The 11,455-nt window shown below is 58.8% G+C and overlaps 1 protein-coding gene across 2 annotated transcripts; it reads left to right on the forward strand.

Moving 5' to 3' along the window:
- Positions 1-479: 479 nt before the first annotated feature.
- On the forward strand, positions 480-11,419 carry GLI1 (GLI family zinc finger 1). Of its 2 annotated transcripts, XM_055329309.1 has the most exons (12): positions 480-840; positions 4,080-4,203; positions 4,428-4,520; positions 5,007-5,202; positions 5,469-5,613; positions 5,957-6,046; positions 6,137-6,274; positions 6,595-6,744; positions 7,349-7,513; positions 7,994-8,224; positions 8,808-9,075; positions 9,471-11,419. In XM_055329309.1, exons 2-12 carry the CDS (start codon positions 4,107-4,109, stop codon positions 11,213-11,215), a joined length of 3,318 nt encoding a protein of 1,105 aa, XP_055185284.1. In that variant the 5' UTR covers positions 480-840; positions 4,080-4,106; the 3' UTR covers positions 11,216-11,419. The 2 variants fall into 2 exon arrangements, with proteins under 2 accessions (XP_055185284.1, XP_055185285.1); XM_055329310.1 differs by lacking the exon at positions 4,080-4,203.
- Positions 11,420-11,455: the final 36 nt, after the last annotated feature.

The raw sequence follows: 11,455 nt of genomic DNA on the forward strand, positions 1-11,455 counted from the left end.
CTCCGCGTTACAGCGCTTGCGTGCCTCCCCAGGGTTCATTAGTGTGAACCGCACCCGGAGCCTCAGCCGCTGCCCTCTCTTCGATGCCCTATAGACCCTTCACTTCTAAGCCAACTCTGTTCCAGTCCTGTTTGCACCAAACCCCAAATCTGTCCTAACCCCTTCATGTTCCCCTGAAAGAGGGAGGTCAACAGATAACCTGCAGGATGACGGAATACTCGCAGCACCAACCAAAGTCGGCGGTGCTACCTCCAATATTATCTATCTTGGATTAACTTTTTCATCGCCCCCCACCTCCCAATGTATTTGTTACTTTTTTTCTGACTGTGGTTGGGGTGGGGGTGCCGCTCCGTGGGCAGCCGATCCCAGGATCCATGCCGGGATTTATTGCCCACCAGCAGCAGCGTGTTCAGCGGGGGGGGGGGAGGCAGTATAGGGTCCCTCCAGGGAGGGGGAGGATCCTGGGGGTCCTGGGGGTGCAATAAGCCCGGCACCCCCTCTCTAGCTTTTGCTACCCCGCCTCATTCTCCAGAGCGGCAAGAGGGAGGGAAGTGGAAGGGAGGTGAGAGGCGAGCGGGAAGAGCGGCGGCGCGCCAGCTGCCTGAGCGAGAAAAAGTTTCTGCAAAAGGGAAAAAAAAAGTTTGCGCTTCTCGCGGGTGGTCCCGGCTCGCGGCCCGGCGGGCTGGGCCGGCGGGAGGGCTGGCGGCCAGGTTAGGAGGGGGTGGGGGTGGCATGAGGCTGCGCTGCCGTGGCCCTGTGCGCCCCCCCTCCCCACCGCACACCCCCCAGCCCACACTCCAGCCCTGGACCGCGCATCCCCAGCCCGGCGCCCAGAAGGAGGTGAGAAGGGGGGCGGGCGGGGGACCACCTGGGAACGGTGGGGGAGGGGGCGAGGGGATGCCCTGCTCGCGACGGGCTCTGGCCAGCCCAGAGGGAGACCCGGGGCACCCAGGCACAAAGGGGGTGGGAGAGCCCGGGCCGAGATCTAGAAAGTTTGAAGGATTTTTTTCATTTGTATCTCCCTTTCTCTGTATCCTCCTCCTTCTTCTTCTTCTTCTTCTTCTTCTTCTTCTTCTTCTTCTTCTTCTTCTTCTTCTTCTTCCTTCTCCTTCTTCTTCTTCTTCTTCTTCTTCTTCTTCTTCTTCTTCTTCTTCTTCTTCTTCTTCTTCTTCTTCTTCTTCCTCTGACAGTCTCTGTGTCTCTGTCCCAGGCACCCGGGGATCTCTTTGTCTGTCTCTGCCTCTCCTATGTATTAGGGACAGGTCACTTCCAGGAGGTTGGCATGAAGAGGCAGGAGGGACGGCTAGCTGGAGGTCTGCGTGGTAGGGAGGGAAGTCCAGGTGTGTCGGGGCCGCAGGAGACATCAGGGTTTCTGAAAGGAGGGAACAGCCACGGAGAGAGCCCTGGGTGGGGTGGAGACGGGTGTGTGAGAGGGGACAAACCAGTGGGGGATGGCTCGGCTTGAACCCCTGACCTGTCTTATGACAGATGCGCTTGCTGGTGCATGTGTTCTGGGGGAACGGAGCGTCTTCTGGATTAGGAAGGGGGCTGGAGGGGCCAGAGTCTCGTTTAGGCCCTAGAAGGCTCCTCAAGGAATCAGGACTCCTGAGTCCCCAGAGCCGTGGTCAGGGTGCCGAGGCGGAGCTGAGGAGACCCTGGCTTGACCCTCTGACCTCAGGACCACCGGGACAGCTGGGCCAGCCGCAGGGAGACCCCTACTGGGACTGGGCGGGACCACTGGCCACTGCCTGCCTAAGTATCCCGGTTGGACCCCCCTCCCCAACGGGAGCTGGGGGCCGAGGCCCCTCCTCTGCCTCAGACCACCCTGCCTGCCCTTGCTCCCCGCTCTGAAGCCTCTTTCAGGCCCGGTGACCCCGAAACAATCCGCCCTGGGCCGCTGGCTTTGGGGACAGGATTAGGGAAAGGGGATCCCATATTGACTGGGGACTTAGGGTTTTGGGGGCTGGAGAACTGGGGGTCTTCATAGGATAGATCTTCACTGTCCAGTGGGAGGGGAAGGCGGGGCGATTTCCCCGGGGAGTTGTAAGGGCCGGAATTAGGGTGGTTTTCCCTATGGGGGCGGGGTCCAGAGACACCCCCCCCAGTTATCTCCCCGGCATCCCTAGCCAGGCTGTACAGACCCCGCCCTTGACGTCACTAAGGGGTTCCCGGGGGTCTGGAGGGGTTAACCCTTGGGAAGCCGGCTGCGATCATCTGAACCCAAGGTGTCCTGACCCCTCCCTCTTCCCATACACACCTTGTTTTATTTACCCAGGCACCTTCTTTCCCTATAGTTTCTGGATTCTTCTTTCCTTTCCACCCAGCCACGGGGACCCCCCCCCCACCCTCCAACAGTGCCCGCCGCCCCCCGGGCGCCGCTGCCAGCTTTCAGGCCGCACAGAGGGGAGGAGGGAAGAATGGGTCCCGCCCCCCGCCCCCCCGCCCCCTCCGCCGCGGCTCGCTCCACTGGGCTCCCGGGCGGGCGGGGGAAGCGGAGCCGTCTGCAGCCAGAGCCTGCGGCGGCGACTTGGGTGGGCCGAGGAGGCACGGGGGCGGGGAAGGCGGGACCCGGAGGAGGGGGCGGGGCCTACTCCTGGGAGTTGGGGAGCGGGGGTACGAGGGGGCCTCCGGAAAGTAGGGAGACGCCGAGGGTGATTCAGGGCTCCAGCAAGGCGACCCTCAGCCCCCTGCCCCGGCCTGCGCTCTCATCCACACCCCAGAAAAAAACGTAACTGAAGCTGGAAACGGCGAAATTTTCCTGTCGCCAGGGCGAAGGGGAGACGTGGGTGGGCTGTGGCACGCGTGGGCGAGCGGGGATGTCGCCCCGTTTAGTCGCGGCCCCTCGGCGGCGGGCAGTGGCGCGGGAAGATGCCCGAGTAGGCACGTTTGGGGGAGTCTCCTTAGTATTGGGGGGTCGTCTGCGGGCCCCGCCTCCTTCCCCCGGTGAGTCATAGAGGAAGGAGGCGGGAGAAGTGTCCCCCCTATCCAGCTGCCAGCCAGCTGTGCCCCCCCTCCCACACACACAAAGTGCCAAGGTCGAGTTGGGAGGTCTTGGATGCGGGGCCCGGCCCTGCGCTGGGAGAGGAGGAGTTAGGAAGGGTACGGTCCCGGCTGCGGGGCTCGGGCTGCGTCGTGGGGTCCGGGTTCCGCTCCCCATCTCACCCCGCCCTTACCCTAAATCCCAGCATCCCGGGATCACCCACCGCGCCGGCCGGCCCGCTCCCGAGCGCTCTCCACCCTACCCCGCCCCACCCCACCCTCGGCCCCGGGAGGCGGGAAAACCCGGGCTGGAGCCGAAGCCGGAGTTTGAGGAGGGAAGCGCCGGCCCAGCCCTCTCCTCCCGCAGCTCTTCTCCCCTGGATGGTGGCTGTGCCTTCCCTTCTCCCCGGGCCTTTCTCTTGCTGGCCCTTTCCTGCTCCCCACAAACAGAGCAAGTTAGGGGGGCGCCCGGATTCATTCTGCCCCAGGACAACACCAGTTTCCACTCTTTGTACCCAACAGACCCGGGAGGCTCCCCTCAGAAACCTTAGCCCCTTCTCTATCTACAGTTTTCTGCCTTAAAGAGAGAAGGGCCGCTCCTCCGTGCTCCCTCCCGGCCCACCGGCCTCCCCGCGCGGCCCGAGGCGAGAGCTCCCTCTGCTGGGTGCCGCCGAGATTGGAGACGGGCGCTCCGGGGCGGCAAAGGGGTTCCCCAGGGGTTCCCCATCCCACCCCTCAAGGCCGCCCCGGGTCAGAGCCAGAAGATGTGGAGGGCCCACGGCATAAAATCACCTGAGGCTCATACAGGCTCATTAGGTCCATAACCCTCCCCCCTGCACACACACAGGCGTGAACACGTGCACTTAGACCACTCAGGCAAAGATGGCACTCCGTTCCCACAAGGACCCCCAGGACTGCCTCTGCTTCTTTGGGGCTCTTTTCCTCCCCCTGCCTCTGGCTGAGGGATGCTCATTTCACGTTGATTCTCCATGGCAGGTGTCTTAGAGGGACCCTGCCCAGGGTTCTAGATCTTAGTTGTCTGACCTTCCTTATCTCCTTCCTGCCTCTGTAACTTGCAGATCTCCCTTCCCTTCCTACAGTGTCCCCACACTCTCCTCTGAGACACCATGTTCAACTCGATGACCCCACCGCCAGTCAGTAGCTATGGCGAGCCCTGCTGTCTCCGGCCCCTCCCCAGTCAGGCCCCCAGCATGGGGACAGAAGGTCAGTGCAAATACCAACCTCCAGGTCCTGAGGACCCACAGCTCTCTCAACCAGCCCCAGGCATCCCTCTACCATCTCTTGCCCCGTACAGGCTTCTAATCCACAAGAAGACTCGAGCCTCCATGTCATACAGGCTTGGGATATAGGATGGAGCCTCTTCTGGGGTGTGAAGGTGAGGCCTTGTGTGTCCCCCATTCCCCATGCTGGCTGTCTCTCTTTTCTAGGACTGCCCGGTCTGCCCTTCTGCCACCAGGCCAACCTCATGTCCAGCCCCCACAGTTATGGGCCAGCCAGAGAGACCACCAGCTGCACTGAGGGTGAGGCTTCAACATCTCCTCCCTTTCTGCCCCTCTGGTGCTTGCTTTTGTTTTTTAATTTTTTATTATTTTTTAAAGATTTTATTTACTTATTCATGAGAGACAGAGAGAGAGAAAGAAAGAGAGGCAGAGACACAGGCAGAGGGAGAAGCAGGCTCCTTGCAGGGAGCCCGATGTGGGACTGGATCCTGGTCTCCAGGACCAGGCCTAAGGCAGGGGCTCAACCGCTGAGCCACCCAGGCCTCCCGTGGCACTTGCTTTTAAAGAGAAAGTGGGTGGGACAAGGGGCAGGGGATCTAACTTGGAGGAGGAAATGCTTGGAGATTGGAGCAAGGGGTCAGGGCATGATGCGGAGGTCACAGATGGGGTCAGTAGGGCAAAACAGAGTCACGTGTCATGTTTTTTGTTGAGAGTCAGGACCCATGGGTTGAGTGCCTGAAGACATGCCCCATTTACCACAGCTGTCTCCCCTGTTTCCTGCTCCAGCCCCACTCTTTCCTCCTCCCCGAAGTGCAGTCAAGTTGACCAAGAAGCGGGCACTCTCCATCTCACCTCTGTCAGACGCCAGCCTGGACCTGCAGACAGTTATCCGCACCTCACCCAGCTCCCTTGTGGCCTTCATCAACTCACGCTGTGCATCTCCCGGGGGCTCCTACGGTCACCTCTCCATCGGCACCATGAGGTGCAGAGAGCCTTGGGCTAAGAGGCCCCTAAAGACCCTACCAAACCCCGTTAAAAGCCTCAAGCCCTCCAAAGCACCTGGCCCTATTTGAATCCTTATCGTTTCAAAGGTGTTGAAGCCCTCCTCAGTGCTTCCCCAAGACTGCCTCAGCCACTTCCCATACGTCTTTCAGACACATTCCAAAATAGCCCAAGAACGCCTGAAACTTTCTGAGATGATGGTCCTAAGTAACTGCCTCTCCTCCTCCTCCTCCTCCTCCTCCTCAGCCCATCTCTGGGATTCCCACCCCAGATGAATCACCAAAAAGGGACCTCGCCTTCCATCGGGGTCCAGCCCTGTGGTCCCCATGACCCTTCTCAGGGTGGGATGATGCCGCATCCTCAGTCCCGGGGACCCCTCCCGACTTGCCAGGTGAGAGTCCTCATACTGCTCCCCAATTTCCCTCAGCTCAGGGTGGGTGGGCGGCAGGCCTTATGGGGAGGGGTGAAGGAAGGACAGGGCAGATAAAAGTTTTCAGTTGCACAAAAGTAAAGGGGTATGGTTGCTGGGGTTCACTCCTTGGGGCTGAATCAGACTCTCCAGATGAGATCCCACCTTTTGCCCATCCCGGTGCTGTCTGAGGAGGAAGTCTTTTCTAAACCCAGGGGTTCCAGCTGCTTGGGTGGGGGCACTCAGGGCAGGAAGACCTGGCTGGGCTCCCTCTTCCTTCTGCCCACTTCTACCTTCATCACCCTCACCTCTTCCCCTGGGGAAGCTGAAGTCTGAGCTGGACCTGCTGGTTAGCAAGTGCCCAGAGGAGCCCTTGGAGGGTGATATGTCCAGCCCCAACTCCACAGGCACACAGGTAAGTGAGGGGAGGGTGACTTTAACTCTGAAACCTGAGCTAAACCGAAGCTGTCATCCAAGTGACCTAGGATTGCCTCTTCTGCCCTAGGATCCCCTGCTGGGGATGCTGGATGGGCGGGAGGACCTGGAGAGAGAGGGGAAGCCTGAGCCCGAATCTGCCTATGAGACGGTCTGCCGCTGGGCCGGCTGTAGCCAGGAATTTGACTCCCAGGAGCAGCTGGTGCACGTGAGCCCCAGGGGGTAACAGGAATGCTGGCTGGATCTTGTAGGACATTCTGGTGGGACACTGTGGGGTTAGGCTGAGGGCCGGAGTTCCAAGGGTACTGAGACCAGAGGTTGAGTGGCCAGTCTGGTAGGCAGAAACTCAGGAGCTGCAGCTTTGTTTTAGAAACCTGGAAGGACCGGAATGTTCTTTCTGCCGCTTCTTCCCCCATGAGGGGGAGCCTTGCAGGCATAAGGCTGGCTGGGGAGGTCAAGGGGTCAAGGTGTCTTTTGGGCCTTGGGGGCAGAAGGGAGCCTCAGAGAGCCTCTATATCTCCTCCTCAGCACATCAACAGTGAGCACATCCATGGGGAGCGGAAGGAGTTCGTGTGTCACTGGGGGGGCTGCTCCAGGGAGCTGAGGCCTTTCAAGGCTCAGTACATGCTGGTGGTGCACATGCGCAGGCACACTGGCGAGAAGCCGCACAAGTGCACGGTGAGGCACCCCCTTCCCAAGCTCGGACTCCCTACCTAGACTGGGGCTCCCCACCCAGGCAGAGTTCTAGGACTCCAGGATCTTAGGAACTCTTGCCTCAGGGAACCAATATTCAGATTTGTATTATATGACTATGTTTGTAGAAAGACGAACATGTGGATACTGGGTATGAGAACACTCTCTTAGACCTAAACGTTCTTCTACCCTTGCTTTTAAAAGAAACTAAAACACTTTTGTGGGCCCCCTGAAGTGCTCTGGGCCCTAGGCACTGTGTCTGCTCCTCTGCCTAATGGAGACGCTCAGTGTCCCAGAATGACCCCATCCAAAGAAAGCGTAAGGTTCTCCCACAGGGAGATGTGCTCTGGCTTGACCCCAGCCGCTCACTGCCATCCCCACGTCCCTGCAGCCCCAGATGAATGCCAGGATGGATGCCACCGGGCTTCTTGTCTCCCTAGCTCCCCCTGCCCTCCTCCCTGGATTCTGGGGAATCGCTCTCTCACCTTGAGTCATAGCCCCTGATGGATGTCGCTTCTGAAATTTATGGTTCTTCTAATCTTCACGTCCTTCTGTCTGAGAGCTCTCTTTTGACCCTGACATTCTCTAGTTTGAGGGGTGCCGGAAGTCATACTCACGCCTCGAAAATCTGAAGACACACCTACGGTCACACACGGGTGAGAAGCCATACATGTGTGAGCACGAGGGCTGCAGTAAAGCCTTCAGCAATGCCAGTGACCGAGCCAAGCACCAGAATCGGACCCACTCCAATGAGGTGAATGCCCCACCTAAGAGACCCTCCCCACTTGAGAAGCCAGCTCCTGGGGAGGTTCCCTCATAAGAAATCCCTTAGCTCAGCACCCACTCCAGAGGTGAGTTCCCCCCCACAACCTAATTCACCCAGATATGGTCTTTCTGAAACCAAAAATTTCCACTTAAACCACCCCACTCCACCCCTACCTCTAACCAGCCAAAGGGCCAACCTAAATAGACCCATTCCACCTGGAGAAGACCCTGGTCCCTTCAGCTCCTGACTTCATGAGGCCCCCTAGACCTGGCCTGTCGGTTTTCCTAATCTTTCCCTTGATCCTCTCATTTTTTGCTCTGAGGATCCCACTCTCTCCTTAATTCCTTGGGTGCTGTGCATTCCTCCCTGACCCCCTCTCCCCCTGCTGCCGGCACCCCTTCTTCCCATTCCTTCGGCACTCTCCTGCTCTGATTCCTTTGCCTGCTCTCTTCCCTGTCCACTCAACAGAAGCCATATGTGTGTAAGCTCCCTGGCTGCACCAAACGCTACACGGATCCCAGCTCCCTCCGGAAACATGTCAAGACAGTACATGGTCCCGATGCCCATGTGACCAAGCGGCACCGAGGAGATGGCCCCCTGCCCAGGGCACCATCCTTTTCCACCGTGGAGCCCAAGAGGGAGCGGGATGGAGGCCCCAGCAGGGAAGAGAGCAGACTGACCGTGCCCGAGGGGGCCATGGTGAGCTGGCCTCTGTGCCCAAGTCCTTCCAGTCCCCTCCCAACTCTTCTGTGTCCCCCTCATAAAGCACTCTCCTGTGGACGGTGCTCCAGTCTCTTATCCCAATGGTGGTCCTTGGGTTACCCCACATCAAAAGATTTTAGTATAATTAATTATTTAATTGGCTCAACAAACTCTTACATGGGGTTTAGTAAATTATTCTAATTTATGTATCATTTACACGTACAATCCACACGTAATATGACTGTAATTTCACAAAGTCCTCACAGCAACTTCACGAAAAGGAAACTTACTCTCCACATTTTCAGATGACGAAACTCAGGCATAGAGACAAATTATCCAAGGTCACAGAACGAAGTGCGGATTTGAGCCTTGAGGCAGTCTGTGCTCCAGCCTAGGCTCTTATTGACTCCTCTCCAGTTTGCCTGAAGCCCTCATCTGCTCGGCCCTCCCTGTGCCTGCCAGCTTGCCCTCAGTCCCAGCAGTCACTGGGGCACAGGCTTTGGCCACTCACCACGTTCAGGGAACTGTGGCCGGATGGGGGGATTGTAGGGGACGCCCTCAGCCCTCATTTCCCCCACAGAAGCCACAGCCCAGTCCTGGGGCCCAGTCATCCTGCAGCAGTGACCACTCCCCAGCAGGCAGTGCAGCCAATACAGATAGTGGTGTGGAAATGACTGGAAATGCAGGGGGCAGCACCGAGGACCTGTCCAGCCTGGATGAGGGGCCTTGCGTGGCTGGCACCAGTCTGTCCACTCTTCGCCGCCTTGAGAACCTCAGACTGGACCAGCTGCATCAACTTCGGCCGATAGGGCCCCGGGGCCCCAAACTCCCCAGCCTGACTCACACTGGTAAGACCTCGGTGTAGGGGTAGTTGCTGGGCTGAGATCTGGACCTTCTCTGAGGTTGGAAGGAGGACTTCACTCCTCAGGGCTGCCCTGTAGCACCTTTGGACAATTAGAAAAAGGTCCCCCTTCCTCAGAAAGACACTTTCCTTCCATCTATCAGGTAATCACGATATACAAAGTATAATGGGAACGCCGTTCCCTAGGGCTGTGTAGTGTACAACCTATGCAACGGTTCGCGGTGGTTCTGCAACATAGAAAGGGCATGGAAGGAGACAGAACTGGGTGGTCAGAGTTAAGGAGCCTGTCCCTGGGATCCGAGGCCGAGGCCGTCCCGTGGGGGAGGCAGGGTGAGGTTCAGAGGGCTCCCTGACCACCCTGCCTTTTCTCCTCCCTTGTAGGCACCCCTGTGTCCCGCCGACTGGGCCCCCCCATTTCTCTTGACCGCCGCAGCAGCAGCTCCAGTAGCGTCAGCTCAGCCTATACTGTCAGCCGCCGCTCCTCCCTGGCTTCCCCTTACCCCCCTGGATCCCCACCAGAGAATGGGGCATCCTCTCTGCCCGGCCTCGCGCCTGCCCAGCACTACCTGCTCCGGGCAAGATATGCTTCTGCCAGGGGAGGTGGGACCCCACCCACGGCAGCGTCCAGCCTGGATAGGATGGGGAGTCTCCCAGCACCTCCCTGGAGAAGCCGAGCTGAGTATCCAGGATACAACCCCAATGCAGGGGTCACCCGGAGGGCCAGTGACCCGGCCCGGGCTGTTGACCGCCCTGCCCCAGCCAGAGTCCAGCGGTTCAAGAGCTTGGGTTGTGTCCACACACCTCCCACCGTGGCAGGAGGAGGACGGAACTTCGATCCCCAACTCGCAACCGGTGTGTACTCACCACAGCCCCCCAGCATCACTGAGAATGTCGCCATGGATACCAGAGGGCTACGGGAGGAGCCAGAAGGTGGGATCTCCATGATAGGCAGTGGTCTGAACCCCTATATGGACTTCCCACCTGCTGATACTTTGGGATATGGGGGACCTGAGGGGGCAGCGGCTGAACCTTATGGAGCTAGGGGTCCAGGCTCCCTACCTCTTGGGCCTGGCCCACCCACCAACTATGGGCCAAACCCCTGTCCCCAGCAGGTCTCCTATCCTGAACCACCCTCTGAACCATGGGGTGAGTTCCCTTCCCACTCCGGGCTATACCCAGGCCCCAAGGCTCCAGCTGGAGTCTACAGCCAGTGTCCTCGTCTTGAACATTATGGACAAGTGCAGGTCAAGCCGGAACAAGGGTGTCCAGTGGGTTCTGATTCCACGGGACTGGCACCCTGCCTCAATGCTCACCCCAGTGATGGGCCTCCTCACCCACAGCCTCTGTTCTCCCACTACCCCCAGCCTCCTCCTCCCCAGTATCCCCAGTCAGGTGCCTATACCCAGCCACCCCCTGATTATCTTCCCTCAGAACCCAGGCCTGCCCTGGATTTTGATTCCCCCAGTCACTCCACCGGACAACTCAAGGCTCAGCTGGTGTGTAATTATGTTCAGTCTCAACAGGAACTGCTCTGGGATGGTGGGGGCAGGGGAGATCCCCCAGTGCAGGAAACTCTCTACCAGAGTCCCAAGTTTTTAGGGAGTTCCCAGGTTAGCTCAAGCCCTGCCAAGGGCCCAGTGGCCACATATGGGCCTGGCTTTGCACCTAACCTGCCCAATCACAAGTCAGGCTCCTATCCTGCCCCTCCACCGTGCCATGAAAATTTTACAGTGGGGGCCAACAAGACTTCCCATAGAGCAGCAGCACCACCCCGACTTCTGCCCCCACTGCCCACTTGCTATGGGACCCTCAAGGCGGGAGGCACCAACCCCAGTTGTGGTCATCCTGAGGTGGGCAGGCTGGGAGGGGGTCCTGCCTTGTACGCTCCTCCCGAAGGGCAGGTGTGCAACCCTCTGGACTCTCTTGACCTTGACAACACTCAGCTGGACTTTGTGGCTATTCTGGATGAGGCCCAGGGGCTGAGTCCTCCTCCTTCCCATGATCAGGGGGACAGCTCTGAACACACCCCACCTCCCTCTGGGCCCCCCAACATGGCTGTGGGCAACATGAGTATCTTACTGGGATCCCTGCCTGGGGAGACACAATTCCTCAACTCCAGCGCCTAAAGAGAGGAATCCCAGCAATCACAGATCCATTGCCTAAGGGGTTTCCATCCCCACAGAGAAGGAAAGGAGGAGGAGCCATAGCTCCCTGGGATGCCCCAGGGATGGGAGGTATGGGTTGGGGCTGTATACTCTGGTCTGTATATGTTTGGGGGAGGAATTTGACAATGACACTGTTTCTGGATAATAAAGGAACTGCATCAGAAAGTGCCCTCCTTTACCTGTTACTATCTTGGGGGAGGA

This window comes from Nyctereutes procyonoides, unplaced genomic scaffold, assembly GCF_905146905.1.
Source record: "Nyctereutes procyonoides isolate TBG_1078 unplaced genomic scaffold, NYPRO_anot_genome, whole genome shotgun sequence".
Classification (NCBI taxonomy): Eukaryota; Metazoa; Chordata; class Mammalia; order Carnivora; family Canidae; genus Nyctereutes; species Nyctereutes procyonoides.